The following is a 16,484-nucleotide window of genomic DNA, read 5'->3' on the forward strand; positions in this document are numbered from 1 at the left end:
GTTATAGAGAAGAAATATCTTAGTTGTATTCATGTTAGAGATAGCACTGTGCCTATTATCTAATATTGCTTAAAGAGAAAGTATAAAATTTTAAAAGTAAAAGTAAGCTGAGAAGTTTCTGTTGATGATTTAAAAAAAGAAAAACACTGATGAGTAAAACCATGTTGCTTTAACCCAGATACTGCTGAGTTTCAAGGTCATTGTAATACTAAAGGCAATGAAGTAAATTTAGTTGCAGCCACATCTAGGAGCACATGGAAGTTTGTTAAACAGACTGCTGATTCAGCTCCCAGAATTTCTAATCTAGTAGGTTGAGGGTTTAGCCGAATAAGTGTTTAAAGAAGGAAACAGGTGACTGCTTCTGCCTTAGTTCCACAGATCGCATTTTAAATATCAAAGTACTAGGTCATTTGTGACACAGAGGTAGGCTTTTTGTTGTTGCTGTTGTTGTTTTTCAGCAACTAGCTAGGACCTAAATAGTAGAAGACTTAATTGATGACTTGCCATTCCACTTTTAGCCTTGTCTTATCTTCCGACATGAGGTCACTATCTTTCACATATGAATAGTAATGTTTCTTGCTATAATGTCTCTCTTCAGAATAGATTCAATAATAGAATTTCAAACCAGAGAGTCATTACATAACAGCCGAAAACCATAATGCCCAAAAGATAGAGAGGGAGGTGCAGAAAGAGAGACAGAGAGACAGAGAGAGAAAGTGCCTGCTGTAGAGGAGGGGTGGAGCAGGAGAAAATTGGGGACATTGGTGATAGAGAAATGTTGACTTGTGAAGGGAGTGGTCTTGGAACATGATGTGATTGAAATTCAATCATGAACAACTTTTAACTGTTTATCTCACTGTTATTCAATTAAAAAATAATTTTTAAGTGACAACTGATATTATTGATTCATTTTAAGCCAATACAGTTACATAGGTCATCATAATATAATGATTAATCAATATGCCACAATTTATTGTTGCCTAAAGAGTGTTCCTGTAGCTTGTTCCTTTTGTTCCTCTAAGAAGCCTCTTAGAAACTAAGAGAAGTGGGAAAAGATGGTGTCCACATTGCATGTGATCGGTACTTGACCTGGCACTTTATGTCTGACAGACACTGTGTGGGGTGAGCTATTACTAGCAATCTGTTCATCCTACTCCCCAGTAGGCACAGCAAATAGGATATGTTCCAATTAGGCCGTAGGTCTCCTTGATAGCTAAACACCACATATGGCATTTGTTGGATCATTTTACTGTCCACAAGACAGAGATATATTTATCAAGAGCATCATTCACCTGGAAAATCTGGGAGCTCCTTACATGTAGACAATGATTAAATGTATATACAGACTTTTTTTATTTATTTTTATTTTTTATTGAATCACCATGTAGAAAGTTACAAAGCTTTCAGGCTTAAGTCTCAGTTACACAACACTCAAACACCCATCCCTTCACCAGTGCACATATTCCACCACCAAGAACCACAGTAAACCTCTTCCCCCACACCCCCGCCTCCCCAGCCCCCCACTCCGCCTATATACAGACATTTTTCTAGCCCAAAATTCAAATAATTTTCATGATTAAGTAAATTTATTTTGTATATGATATTTTCAACTACCACATATTGGCACCCTTTAAAAATCAATGTCAGCACACATCTGCTTATAAAAATCTGTAGATTTTCATTTCAAGGATATTACTTGGGGAAAAGAATTCTAGAAAGCTCTTGTACCAGCTGTTCTACATGGCCTCTCTACTGAAAAATAGGAAGTGAATAAAACATTATGTGCCAACAATTGTAAGATGTGGGCATCTTTAATTTTTCTTGTTTTCCTAGCACCAAATTTAACACAAACCAAACATTAAAAAAAATCAGGATGAGAGGGGTAGGAGAGATAGCTAGAATGCATGCTTTGCATTCAGGAAGCAGTAGCTTGATTACCAGCACAGAATATCCACCCCCAGCCAACACCACGGGGTGTGACCAGAAAGTAAGTTTTGGAAGAAAAGCAGGGAAAGGAAAACAGGAAGGATGGGAGAGGCTACAGCTATTATAGCTGTGGACATCTGATTCCCCTCCTCTATTGCCAACACCTACAAAGCACAGGGCAAGTGACACATAGAACACACCTACCTCTTGCAGGAGGGATTATGCAGGGATTTTTATTCAGAACAGGTGACAAAAATTAAAATAATCCAAGTCTTTCTCTATTGGCACTTAGCTCTGGGATCGTGGAGTTAGTTGGAAAGGAAGCGAGAAAAATGTTCATATTTCTTAAACAGTCCTGAAAAATCTTGGTAGAAACAGAGGATACAGAGCGCAAAACTACTGGAAATGGACCTCTGATGAAGGAAAATAAATAAATAAATAAATAAATAAATAAATAAATAAATAAATAAATGGGGGGAGGAGAAAGGCAATGAGAAGTGCTTTCAAAATCCTTTGAGTTCCTGGGCCCAAAGTGACTAAAGTCAAATCCTTTCCTATTCTTCCCAGGACTATGAACCACTAAATGCTTCTCTTTGCTTAACTTACCTTGGGCAGGATTTCTGGCCCTTAACTAACAGCAAGACAAGTTACATTTTATTCATTTCTGAGTCCTGACAACTACTTTTTAAAAAATTTCATTACTATAAAATTATTCATGACTGGTTTTTCAGACAACTATTTTCTTTTTATATATCACTTTGATCCTCATAGTAAAAAAAATCATGGGAAATAAAATTAGATTTGAACATTGTTAAAGTGTTAGATATCTTGCCTGGAATTTGTGTAAAGCTACAATGTTTTGATGTGTATATGTGTGTACTCAACACACACCCCAATAATAGTGATTCTACATTTTATTTATTTATGTATTTATTTTGACATCTTAAGTCCTGATCAGGAGTCTTTCAGAAGAAAGGCAGGAGTGGTAACTACTTAACAGTTGTAAAACACTAACAAGCCTTTGTTCCCAAGAGGAATCACTATCTAAACCTATACTCCCCAAAAGTTTGTGAGAATGATTTCTAAAGGTTAAAAAACCTTTATTTAAAATACTTAAATGATTGTAAACTTACTTGAACAGTTAGATTATGTAAGAGGGGCCCAAGCAATAATACAGCAGGTAGGGTACTTGCCGTGCATGCGGCCAACCCAGGTTCTATTCCCAGTATCCATTATGGTCCCCCAAACACCTCCAGGAGTGATCCCTAAGTACAAAGTAAACCCTAAGTACTGTCAGGTGTGACCCCAAATCAAATAAAGAGGGGGGGGAGAGAGAGAGATGAGGGCCAGAGAGATGGAAAAGGGGTTAATGCACTTGTCTTGCTTGAGGACTGATCCCAGTTCTCCTTGGCCCTGCTAGAAGTTACTCATGAGAGCCCACAAGCTATCGAGAGTATCTTGCCCACACAGCAGAGCCTGGCAAGCTACCTGTGGTGTATTTGATATGCCAAAAATAGTACTAACAAGTCTCGTGATGGAGACGTTACTGGTGCCCGCTCGAGCAAATCGATGAGCAACGGGATGACAGTGATACAGTGATAGATTCAGGAGTAAAGCCATGAGCACCACCATGTGTGGTCCCAAAACAATCAATCAAACAAAAACTGTTTGTATTAATAGAAAAAAGGACAGGAGAAAATAGCATTTAAAATATAGTTTAGGGTTTAGAATGGGTAATTTATGCTTCTATAGACCAGTATTTCTTAACCTTATGCCACTTCATTTTCTTTGTCACTTCTCACTTTTTCCCTGATACCCTAGTCTCATGTTGTGGGTATCATTTACATAATTTTCATCTCTGACCCCTTGAAATATCATCGGGGCTCATGGGGTCTCATCACCCTGTTGACCACACTTCTTCTGAGTTATAGATCATGAGTTACAACAAAGGCAATGGAACATTAACAAAGCAAAGGGCATAATAATCAAATATTTGGATTCTTGTTTTAGTCCTTGAAGTACGTTTCATGTTTTGAGAACAGGTTTTGTGAGAATTTGTGACCAAGAAATTTTGTTTCTAGTCTTTGATAACAGGTGACAGCGCTAGCTACACTTTTCCTTCACCATCATTGTCCCCTCCTTCCAGGGCACTTACAGGTGTTGCCAGGACTGGCATATTGTGTTCCTTTTGAGTGGCATCCTGGAATTGTGCAAAGTGGCAGTAATAAATGTGTGCCATTTTCTGTTTTATTGCAAAAGTCTTTGTGCTCGTGGCATCCTGCAATCTTCCCTCTACTTGCAAGAAATTCTCAGATTATGAACAGAATGTCCAAGAATTCAACTCGATTCTTCATCCATAGACAGCATCAAATTCTACAGGATAAAGGCTCAATGTTCCAAGAAAGCCTCCACTTCAGATACCAGTCACAAGTCCTGGCTCTCACCTAGGCTCCTGACCAACTCACCATAGAGTTGAAGCTCCCATATATAGCCTCTTCTCAGACATCAGGGGACTGTCACAAACCCAGGTTATTATCTAAATTTATGATCAACTGGACTATAAGTTATAAGTTCCTGGTGAGACAGGAAATTAGCAAATGAAAATGTGATGTATGTACAATTGATCTAGATAAGGAAGTAAACAAAAGACTTTGACTTTTGTTTAAAAACTTTCACTTGTTCAGATTCACAAAGTGTGACAACTGAAACATCCTGTATTTCCTTAAGCAAACAGCAAATGCTTATACAAAGTCAGATAACTGTCATACCCTGTCCTTTAACCTGTCAACATTAATTCCCTCCCTATATTCATTTTGCATCAGTTCCCATCTTTGATCAGAATTTTATTGCAAAATCCCATACAAAACCTGTTATATTTCCGCCAATGAAGCTAATGCGTTATTTTATATTCCACAAACGAGTGCAGTCCTTCTATGTCTGTCCTGTTTCTGACTCATTTCACTTAACATGATACTCTCCATGACCAACCACTTATATTAAAATTTCATAATTCATCTCTCCTAACAGCTGCATAGTATTCCATTGTGTAGATGTACCAAGGTTTCTTTAACCAGTCGTCTGTTCTCGGGCACTTGGGTTGTTTCCATATTTTGGCTATTGTGAACAGTGCTGCAATGAACATGTAGGTACAGATTCTGGCTTTCTTTTTTAATTATTTCCTGTGGCAAAGTCAAGAACCTGAACTCCTGGGATAAGTTTTGATTCTGACAAGTTTTCCCAGCAACATATGGGCACCCACTTCAAATCTAATTAGTTTGCTAGAACATCACATGTAACTCAGTAAATCTTTTGTTTACTAAGTCACCACCACTAAAGATACTCAAAGATATAAATCAATAGCCAGTGGAGTTAACCAAGTAATCAGAGAGTTGGAACTTTCAGTACCTCTCCCTGGCCTCGAGAGAATGGGGCAAGAGACACATGGGACAAGAAGAGGGGGAAAGGTACAAAGATTCCATATCCAGGTGTTCCATTCTCCCCCAATCTTTTTACATTACCTAACCTGGGAACTTTCTGAAGCCTTCACTAAGGACTTTGTGGAACCTTTATTACATGGTCATAGATAACTTATTAATTGGTCATAAGTGAATGGTGCAACATCCAAACCCTTACCATTCTTCAGATGCCAGGGGGAGGTACTGCAAGTTACAACTCTCCAGTTACTTGGTTCACTCCATTGGCAACCACCTCCAGCTTAGGTACTTTCCAAAAAGTCAGATACTCACAGCAAAGGGTACATTTATCATTCTCAGCACTTAGGAAAGTCCAAGGTTTCTGGAAGCTGTGAGTCAGGACATCATGAAGACAAAATATGAGAATACATTTCTGTGATCTGAATGATGAATGACTGAAATAAGTACTTCTTGTAAATCACAATATTGTGTGAAATAAAAATACTAACATGGAGAAAATAACTTACTTTACAGCCTGTGTGGTGCCTAAAAGACATCTGTGTGATATGCTCAGCTTCTTAGAACATGCTTAGTAATATAGATCTCTCTGTTGGCTTGTATACCCCATCATCATCATCATCATCATCATCAACATCATCATCATCATCATCATCATCATCATCATCCCATTGATCATTGGTCTCAGTAACATCTCTATTCGTCCTAGCCCTGAGATTTTAGAAACCTCTCTTTACTCGTCCTTTCCAATGGTGCCATATTGGAGGCTCTTTCGGGGTCAGGGGAATGAGACCCACCATTGTTACTGGTTTGGGCATATGAATAGACCATGGGGAGTGTGTGAGGCTCTCCCATGTCGGCAAGAAACTCTCGGTAGATTGCCAGGTTTTCAGAGGGAGAACTAGGCTAGAAGATGTCTTCCGGGAGCTTGGTTTTATAGTCTCTGGGTGTTGGCCCTTGGTGGGATTACACAGCACCGGGAGCAGTCCCTGGGTGTGACAGCCTAGCTACTGGAAAATGGGGGATCTGGGTGGAAAAGGCCCTTTCCCCATCCGAGCAGGCTTGGAGATCTCAGCCCCGGGTCCCACACACCTGGGTTCCTCTGCTGGTTTCTTCATGCGTGAGGCTCCTCCAAACGTGTGGAGAGGGGTCTTGAGCATGGCTGTGGCTAGGCTCTGGAGGTCTTCGGCAGCGGGAGCTCTGCTTGGGGCGGGGAGGGAAACTGAAGCCCACCCCCTCCAGGGGGTCCCGGGGAATAATGTCAGGCGAAGGGGCAAAAGACTCTCTGTATACCGCAGTTCATAAAAATTACAAAGTGAGTTATAGCAATTATGTTGGGAAGTAATCAAATGATTAATACAGTTTAAACTGAATTTTTCTTTAGATTTTTATTTTGTTTTCAAATCAGAATAGTGCAATTTATTCTTTTGGTTTAATTGTAAGAGTATTTCTTGGTATTGTCAGAGCACTAAGAAATGATCCTAATCCCCTCTAGATCTTCATAGGTTTGATAAATAAGCAACTAGGACACATACTTATAATAAAAAGTGATAGTAATTTCACAATTCTGGGCACTAGAGGAAACAGACGGGTGTATAAAGTAGATTGGTCACAAATTGATCATTGTTGAGAACGAGTCTGGGTTCATGGAGATCTCTGATATTATTTCTTCTACTTTTATATAGAAGTAGAAATATTATCTTGCTTTCTCCACAACAAAAATATTACTAAATCTTGGGGAAAGAAAGATTCTAGGGCAGAGAGTGCGATTGGTCTAATTGTTCATCTCTTGACTACTCCAGAGAGGTGAAAGAAATGTTGGGGCAGAGGGACTACAAAGGCTCCTTTAGTTTCTGTACCAGAAGAGCACTTGGGTTTACCATTTGATTAATGAGAAAGTGGGGAAGATATAACTCCCCCAGTAAACCATGGGATATAGTTAGGAAGAGATATAATAATTAGGTCACCAAATAATGACAAATATCTACTCTTTTTCATGAGGCACTTTTTCCAATTTTTCTTCTTTATCTCATCTCCCTGCTGAAGCCATTTCTTTAGATCAGGTAAGTTGTGCTGTCATTTACCATGTTCTCTATTTTTGCTCAGTCAATCCAGATGCTTGTCTGTCTGACTAGTAGGTTTCTTTGTGTCATTGACTGGTGAAAGCTTCAGATATCATGTCCCTTGACTTTCCACTGTGGTAGAGCTTAAATGTTTTCAACTCTGCACCTCACATTAATAATTAGAACAATGTTTCTTCATTAGATTTAATTAATGAGCTGAAAAAACACACATTTCTGGGCCCTAAATTTAAGGGCTTATGACCTGATAGGTGTGAAATTGAACCCAAGAAGTAATATTTTAAGCAAACTTGCAGATGATGTCAGGGGTCTGGAGTGACCAGACTTTAGATAACTGTCTTTCATAGTATTTGTCAAATAGGAAATGAAATGAAATCATCTTTATGTCAACCTCGCCTGTACAACTGCTAGAAATAGGATTATATACCTACATGGGCTGGAGCGATAGCACAGCAGTAGGGCATTCTCCTTGCATGCGGCTGACCCGGGTTCGATTCCTCCACCCCTCTTGGAGAGCCGTCAAGCTACTGAGAGTATCTTACCCCCATGGCAGAGCCTGGCAAGCTGCTTGTAGCATACTTGATATGCCAAAAACAGTAATAACAAGTCTCGCAATGGAGATATTACTGGTGCCCGCTCAAGCAAATTGATGAACAACGGGATGACAGTGACAGTGACAGTGATATACCTACATAGTTAACACCCTGAGAGTTAACTTTTTATCTTAACTTTTTATCAGGTCTCCAGTATTATTTTTTCAGAACTTCCAACACTTTTTAGGGGAGTTGCCACAACTCTCAGTGCTTGCTCCTGACTGTCCACCTATTAATCACATTTTCCTTTTAAAAGGAAAATATTTTACAAATTATTTATGGCAAGCAGTATTAATTTATTTTAGAAAAAGATATAAAGAGTTTTCCGTTAAAATGGATAGAAACACAAGTTAATTTCATCCACAAAGAAGTAAGATTAAGGAGAGAGAAGTTCCTGAAAGGATTTGACTTCAGGGCCTGGGGTAGAAATGATATGTCCAAATCTGTTTCTTTCCCACCCTCCCTGACATCTCAACTCATCTTCTTCTATGAAATATTTGCCTCCATTTCCTACACTGTCAAAGATGTAGGTTGTCCACAGCTCTAGGCTTGCATCTGGTTTAGAGATCTCAGTGGAAACAGTCATTTGTCTGTATCATCTCTTAACAACTTCGGAGAATTCTTGTAGGCCCTGCTTGGGTTGAACTCCCAATTCCAGATTCATACAGTGTCTGGTGAGTACAGTAGTCAGATCAGGTGGGTTTGTAACATATGTACATATGTATTCAAGAAGAGAGGATCTAGAACTGGAAGAGATAACATGGTAGTTATCTTTAAAATTCATAAAGATGTTGGGAAGTACATATGCTGTCACAGTTCACTATGATCATCCATACTCTTGTTTTTCTGATCACACAATTCCGAATATGTCCCATGCTGGACTTAATGCATCACCTTTGTGAACAGTTCATTCTCAACAGGATAATCCAAAGTCTTGTCCAGCAACCACATTGTTTCAAAGACTAGAACTATTGGGCCATGTTTTTCTCTTGGTCATGTTGAAATAGGACTTCCTCTGATCGTGCAATGCAAATATCATCTAAATATTTGGTTTCCCTAGCAGTAAAGTTGATTTTATGATGAGTCAATTTAGCTGCTTCTAGGTCTACACATGTGAGAAACAAATCTCCCTTACCAATATGTTGCACAAAAGCATAACTGGCTTCTGACCTTGTGACCTGATTACTGAGTCTGGATATTGCCTTAGGCTTTGAAAATCACAGATTTATGCTAAATTGGTTTTTTTTTCTAGCAATAGAGCTCCCTTCTGATCTCAGCTGGATTTTTGCCAATTTTATAGCTAGACTTTTCATAGAATAGGCACAAAATACGAGAAACCTTACTGCACCCTCACAGTTTTCTTTATCAACAGATCTTAGCTTTGCCCATTCCATTGGTTCTCGGTTTATTTTCTCCCAATTGACAAACCTAAGCATAAGTTGTAACTCAGAAGGCAGACTTTTGCTATAAATATGACCTACAATTATATTTATCAAGTAATTTAATTGTTGCTTAAAACAAAAGGATTTTCCTAATTTTGTTTAACTAGCAAATTCCAAGTGTTTGTTAGGTAGTTAAATTTAAAGACTATGATTAGAAAGTGCAACGATTTGCACTTTTCTACCACATATATGCTTTTGTAAGACATCATTTGTTTCTAAAATCTCATTACTAGATTTATATTAGCATTTGGTAGATACCTATGTTCCCAGTGTAGAGAACTTGAACTCTGATCAAAAGTTCATGCTAGAAGCCAGAGATACCATAGTGGTCAGGCATGATATTACATATACTATAGTGCTAGATATACACTAACTGGGGTTTGATCCCCACCACATAACAGAGAGATGGCCTTGGTGGTGGATGTGGTCCTGGAGGCCCATGAGGACCACCAAGGTGGTTCCAGTCAACTGCAGCAATGCAGGGACCAAGCAGCACCACACCCTCAGGCCTGAGTGTCAAACCACTGGCCAGAATATTGACCCTAAGGACCACTTGGCAGGAAAAAAAATAGTTTTTTCCATATCTGTACTTTTTCACACAGACAGATTTTTCTTTTAGTTTTTCCCTTGCTTGGTTTGCATTTCAGTTGTCTGGTCCCCCCTCACATAATTCCTAATCTAATCATATCTTTATTCTTGTCCCGACCTCCTTTACCATGGTAATATATGGAAAACTATAAACTTAGCATCTTGCCAAATTTTTTTGTTTGAAAAATATAACTTTTTGCTTTGAACTAATTTAAGATTTATAGAAAAGTTACAAAAGATAGTACAAAGAGTTTTTGAGCTTGGAAGACAGTACAGCAAGTATGGCACTTGCCTTGCATGCAGCTGACCCTGTTCAACCCCTGACACCCCACATAGTTCCCAAGCCCTGCCAGGAATGATCTCTGAGCACAAAGCTAAGAGTAATCCCTGAGTACTGCTTGTTGTGGCCTAAAACAAAGAAAAACAAAACAACAAATAGAAGAGTTCCTGCATATTCTTTAATTCAATATTCCCTAATGTTAACATCTTACCTAGTTAGGGTACATTTGTCAAAATTAGGAAAGTAACATTGTTTTACTAGTTTCCCACTAAAGCTTTTTTTTTAAATTCCAGGATCCAATCCAGAATAGCATGTTGTAATTAATCTTCTAAATGTTAAAATAAATAGTTTTTCTTTTTTTAAAATTTAATTAATTTATTTTTTAATTAGTGAGTCACCGTGAGGGTACAGTTACAGATTTACACATTTTTTTGCTTATGTTTCCCTCATACAATGTTCAAATAAATAGTTTTTCTAATTGTTTCCAGGCAAATTAGAGCAGTTATGAAGAATATACATTTTAATATTTAAGATAAACTATTCATTAGTGAAAGCAACACAAAATTTCAAGATGCCACCTGTTCTGTGATTATAAGTGTCTCAGGGAAGAGCAACTATTTCTTTGGCATATTTTAGCTATGTATAGTTACATAGCTAAACGCATTTATAGTGCTATATATATAGAAGCCATACATACAGAGCTTCATGTATGTATACTGCTCTTAAAGGACATAGTTTTTACTGTAATAAAAGTTAAGATTAGCACAAGAAAATTCAGATTCTAACTTATAGTAGAAAACAGTACTTAATTAATAGAGAGGATTTTATTCTGTTGACATGCTATAAAGGTAATAGGAATCTAACCTATAAATTTATTATAGAACGAATCCAATCATCATAGTTTAAACCACAAAAACCACAAAAGACCACAGAAATGGATGCTAGTTAAACCAGTTTCTCCAGGGAAAAGGACACTTGCCAACAAATCCTATAATTTCTGTCTAGGAAAAAAAATGTTACTCTAGAAATAATATCTGGAGTAATTTGAAGAAAACTACAAGTTACTTTATAATCTTAAATTTAAAAATATTTTCCCTAGAGAGGCTAGGTACATTGAAGACAAGATCAGCAAAACCCTCCATGATATTGAAGCTAAAGGTACCTTCAAAGATGACACACAACTGACCAACCAAATAGAAACAAATGGGACTTTATTAAACTAAGAAACTTCTACACCACAAAAGATACAGAGACCAGAAAACAAGACAATCTCTTTCTCTCCTTTCCTCCGCCATTGCCGCTGTGCGAACTTGGCGCTTCGCCATGTCTTCCCACAAGACCTTCCGGATCAAGCGCTTCCTGGCCAAGAAACTGAAGCAGAATCGGCCTATTCCTCAGTGGATTCGGATGAAAACTGGTAACAAGATCAGGTACAACTCCAAGAGGCGGCACTGGAGGAGGACCAAGCTGGGTCCGTAAGGAGTCACAGGAGACGCACGCATGCACATTTGCTGTGATAGGCTGCTAGTATCTTGAACACACAGGCGAAAAGGCACCACAAGTTGAAGTCATATTTCTTTGAATAGAAAATCTGTTCCTCTTTAGCTTCTGTACCTCATGGACAACTCAGTAATAAATCTTGTGATACCGTGAAAAAAAACAAGACAATCTACAGAATGGGAAAGTATATTCACCCAATACCCATCTGATAAGGGGTTGATAGCAAGGGTATATAAGGCACTGGTTGAACTCTACAAGAAGAAAACATCCAACCCCATCAGAAAATGGGGTGAAGAAATGAACAGAAACTTTCTCAAGGATGAAATACAAATGGCCAAAAAGGAACATGAAAAAATGCTCTTCATCACTAATCATCAGGAGATGCAGATCAAAACAACTATGAGATACCACCTCACACCACAGAAACTGGCACAGATACAAAAGAACAAAAGCAACCGCTGTTGGCGTGGATGTGGGGAGAAAGGGACCCTCCTACACTGCTGGTGGGAATGCCGACTGGTTCAGCCCTTTTGGAAAACAATATGGACACTTTTCAAAAAAATTAGAAATTGAACTCCCATTTTACCCAGCAATACCACTTCTAGGAATATATCCCGGAGAAGCAAAAAAGTATAGTCAAAATGACATCTGCACTAGTATGTTCATCGCAGCACTCTTTACAATAGCCAGAGTCTGGAGAAAACCTGAGTGCCTGAGAACAGATGACTGGTTAAAAAAAATCTTTGGTACATCTACACAATGAAATACTATGCAACTGTTAGAAAAGATGAAGTCATGAACTTTGCATATAAGTGGATCAACATGAAAAGTATTATCCTAAGTGAAATGTGTCAGAAAGAGAGAAACAGACATAGAAAGATTGCACTCATTTGTGGAATATAAAATAACAGAATGGGAGACTAACACCCAAGAATAGTAGAAATAAGAACCAGGAGGTTTTGTCCATGGCTTGGAAGCTGGCCTCACATCTAGGGGAAAAGGCAGCTCAGATAGAGAAGGGAACACCAACTGAAGTGTGGTTGGAGGACCCGCTTGGGATGGGAGATGCGTGCTGAAAGTAGACTATAGATTGAACACGATGGCCACTCAATGCCTCCATTGCAAACCACAACACCCAAAAGGAAAGAGAGAACAAAAGGGAATGCCCTGCCACAGAGGTGCGGTGGGGTGGGGAGGCTGAGGGGGGGTTGGAGGGATACTGGAATCATCAGTGGTGGAGAATGGGCACTGGTGGAGGGATGGGTACTTGAGCATTGTATGACTAAAACACAAACACGAAAACATGTAAATCTGTAACTGTACCCTCATGATTCACTAATAAAAAAAAAATAAAAAAAGAAGCCAACAAGAGGATGTGGGGAGAAAGGGACCCTTCTACACTGCTGGTGGGAATGCCGGCTAGTTCAGCCCTTTTGGAAAACAATATGGACGATTCTCAAAAAACTAGAGGTTGAGCTCCCATTTGACCCAGCAATACCACTCCTGGGAATATATCCCAGAAAAGCCAAAAAGTATAGTCGAAGTGACATCTGCACTTATATGTTCATCGCAGCACTGTTTACAATAGCCAGAATCTGGAAAAGACCCGAGTGCCCTAGAACAGATGACTGGTTGAAGAAACTCTGGTACATCTATACAGTGGAATACTATGTGGCTGTTAGAAAGAATGAGGTCATGACGTTTGCATATAAGTGGATCAGCATGGAAAGAATTATGCTAAGTGAAATGAGTCAGAAAGAAAGAGACAGACATAGAAAGATTGCACTCATCTGTGGAATATAGAATAATAGACTATAAGACTAACACCCAAGAATAGTAGAAATAAGTACCAGGAGGCTGTCTCCTTGGCTTGGAGGCTGGTCTCTCATTCTGGGCAACTCAGAGAAGGGAACACCAAGTAAAATGTGGTTGGAGGTCATGTGGGGGAAAGATGATGCGGGCCGAATATAGACTAGAGACTGAACACAATGGCCACTCAACACCTTTATTGCAAACCACAACACCTAATCAGAGAGAGAGAACAAAAGGGAATACCCTGCCATAGTGGCAGTGTGGGATGGGGGGGAGACGGGACTGGGGAGGGGGGGAGGGATGTTGGGTTTATTGGTGGTGGAGAATGGGCACTGGTAAAGGGATGGGTTATCAAACTTTGTAAGGGAGAAACATGAGCACAAAAATGTATAAATCTGTAACTGTAAAAAAAATAAATATAAAAAAAATAAAAATAAAAATAAATAAATTTAAAAAAAAGAAGCCAACAGAAAAAAAGAGGCTATTTAATGTGATTTTTTAAAAACTGACACAGCTTTCATCTTAAGAAAATGGGCCGGAGATATAGTACAGCAGGCAGGGAGCTAGCTTTGCATATAGCAGCCAACCGGAGTTCAATCCCTGGCATCACATACAGTTCCCTGAATACCACAGGAGTGATCCCTGAGTATAGCCAGGTATGGCCCCAAAACAAAATAAAAAGAAAAAAATATATCATCTTAAGAGAGAACAGTTGTACTGTTTTTCCGTTTCTACCACTAACGTACAAGTTAAACATAAAAGTTTTCAGTTTTCTAATTCTAATCAGTTCATGGCATTTACAATAATTTTAAGTTTATCCTTAAAATTCCTTTTATATTGTGAGATAACAATTTTTGGATTTTGTTAATTTCCTCATCCTGAGACCTACATTTTCATTTCAATTTAGGTTTTCCATATTTCTTACTTGTTGCATGGTATATTTTTCACTCTCAACCTTCATGTTTTTTGTTTGGTTGTTTTTTTCTGATGGTACTCATGGTTTATTTCTGTCTTTGTGCGCAGGTAGGGATCAGATTATGTCTATTGTATAGAAAACCAAGCATCTTACCTGCTGTGCTTTATATTGTCTTTCTGACCTAACCTCTCTTTATATCTATGGTACTTCTTTCAAACAGTATGTGCTTGTCAAAAAAGAACATTAAAAATTTTATTCTGCCTTTGAACTGGACAGTGGGTAGGGCGTTTGCCTTGCACATGGCCAGCCAGGGTTTGATTCCTCCTTCCCTCTCAGAGAGCATGGCAAGCTACCGAGAGTATCCCTCCCACATGGCAGAGCCTAGCAAGCTACCTGTGGCATATTCGATATGCCAAAAACAGTAACAAGTCTCACAATGGAGACATTACCAGTGCCCGCTCAAGCAAAATCGATGAACAACGGGACAACAATGCTACAACAGTGGTAAATAACAAAAAATAAAAATAAAATATTTCTACTTTGAAGTCACCTAAAGGACCTATTCAAGAGAATTGTGCATCTTTGCAAAATATGTATTTATTCCATCTCTGTTCTTGCCACAATTAAAAATTATCTCCAGGTGCTATCATCAATCACAAAATTGCTTGTAAAATTCCTATGAAAAGGAGGATTTCTTTTTTCTCTGTGCCAGGAAAACTGAAAATCTAGCTAAGTTTTTAAACCCAAAGAAGCAAATACAAACAGAAAATTTACAAGAGAGCTGGAGAGTTCGCTCGAAGGTTATGATCCCCAGCACTTTTTGGTCCCCCAAACATTAAGTCCAGAGCAGCTCCTGAATACCACCAGGTGTGCCCTCCCACCAAAGGCCCAAAGGGAAACAACAAAATATTTTGCCAAGCATTCACCTATAAATAGAAAAAAGAAAATAGGAGAGATGATTCAAAGGGTTAGGGTGCATGCTTTGCATACAGGACTGGGTTCAATATCCAGCACTGCATGGTCCCCTAAGCAACACTGACCTCTGAGCAGTCATCAGGAATAGCCCTTGTGGTCTGACAAACGTGTCTCTAAAGAAGAAAAATGTAGACAGTATGCAGTTAAAAAGCAATTTGTTTTAAAGAAGAACAGAGTGTAAAACAGTTTAGCTTAGTTGTTTAAAAAGGGAGAAAAACTGAATATTTATCTAATGTTTTACTTCCTAATCACTTGTTTATATATTAAATCCTTAACTGTTGTCTTTGTACATTAGGCACACAAGCCATGGGTACTGGCTTGAAGCATACATTATCTAATTATCTCTAATACTATTTCAAATGTTATCTTCTCTATAAAGCCTTGTTGCTTCCAGGCTCACTAGGAAGGAAGTTCTGCACTCTTGCCTCTGTTCTCCCATGATAAAAGACCAATTTTACATACATCTATGACAGCACTTATCACACTGTCACTTCTTTTAGGCATAATCTTCTTTAACTTTTAGTCTTCAGAGATAAGTGACAGTATTCTGGGATGGATTATGTGCTTATCCACCCACTCCTACATTGAAGCCCTCAGAATGTGTCTGCTTGGAGAGGGGATCTTCAAAGAGGCAATTGGGTTAAAATGAGGTCATCATTGCAGACTAGTGTCCTCATAAAAAAGAACCATGGACATAGAGACACCAGTGATGGGCCTGTAAAGAGCGAAGGTCTCAAAATACAGCTTCCAACAAGTCAAGGGGAAAGGCTTCAGATGAAACAAAATCTGCTCACACCTTGACCTTAAACTTCTAGCCATTAAAACTGAGAAAAATTAATTTCTGCTGAAGTCATTCAGTCTGTGGTACTTTATGAAAGCAGTCTGTGCAAATTGAAATAGTCACAGGTAAATGACATATAATTAAAAGTATAAAAATGGC

The 16,484-nt window shown here is 38.6% G+C and overlaps 1 protein-coding gene across 1 annotated transcript; it reads left to right on the forward strand.

The window, feature by feature from the left end:
- Window positions 1-11,615: 11,615 nt before the first annotated feature.
- Window positions 11,616-11,890, forward strand: LOC101537727 (60S ribosomal protein L39-like). Its single transcript, XM_055123223.1, has one exon. It carries the CDS (start codon window positions 11,665-11,667, stop codon window positions 11,818-11,820), a length of 156 nt encoding a protein of 51 aa, XP_054979198.1. The 5' UTR covers window positions 11,616-11,664; the 3' UTR covers window positions 11,821-11,890.
- Window positions 11,891-16,484: the final 4,594 nt, after the last annotated feature.

This window comes from Sorex araneus, chromosome X, assembly GCF_027595985.1.
Source record: "Sorex araneus isolate mSorAra2 chromosome X, mSorAra2.pri, whole genome shotgun sequence".
Taxonomy (NCBI): domain Eukaryota; kingdom Metazoa; phylum Chordata; class Mammalia; order Eulipotyphla; family Soricidae; genus Sorex; species Sorex araneus.

Coding starts and splice junctions, on each gene's coding strand:
- LOC101537727 (XM_055123223.1), top strand. CDS start 11,665: ATGTCTTCCCACAAGACCTTCCGGATCAAGCGCTTCCTGGCCAAGAAA.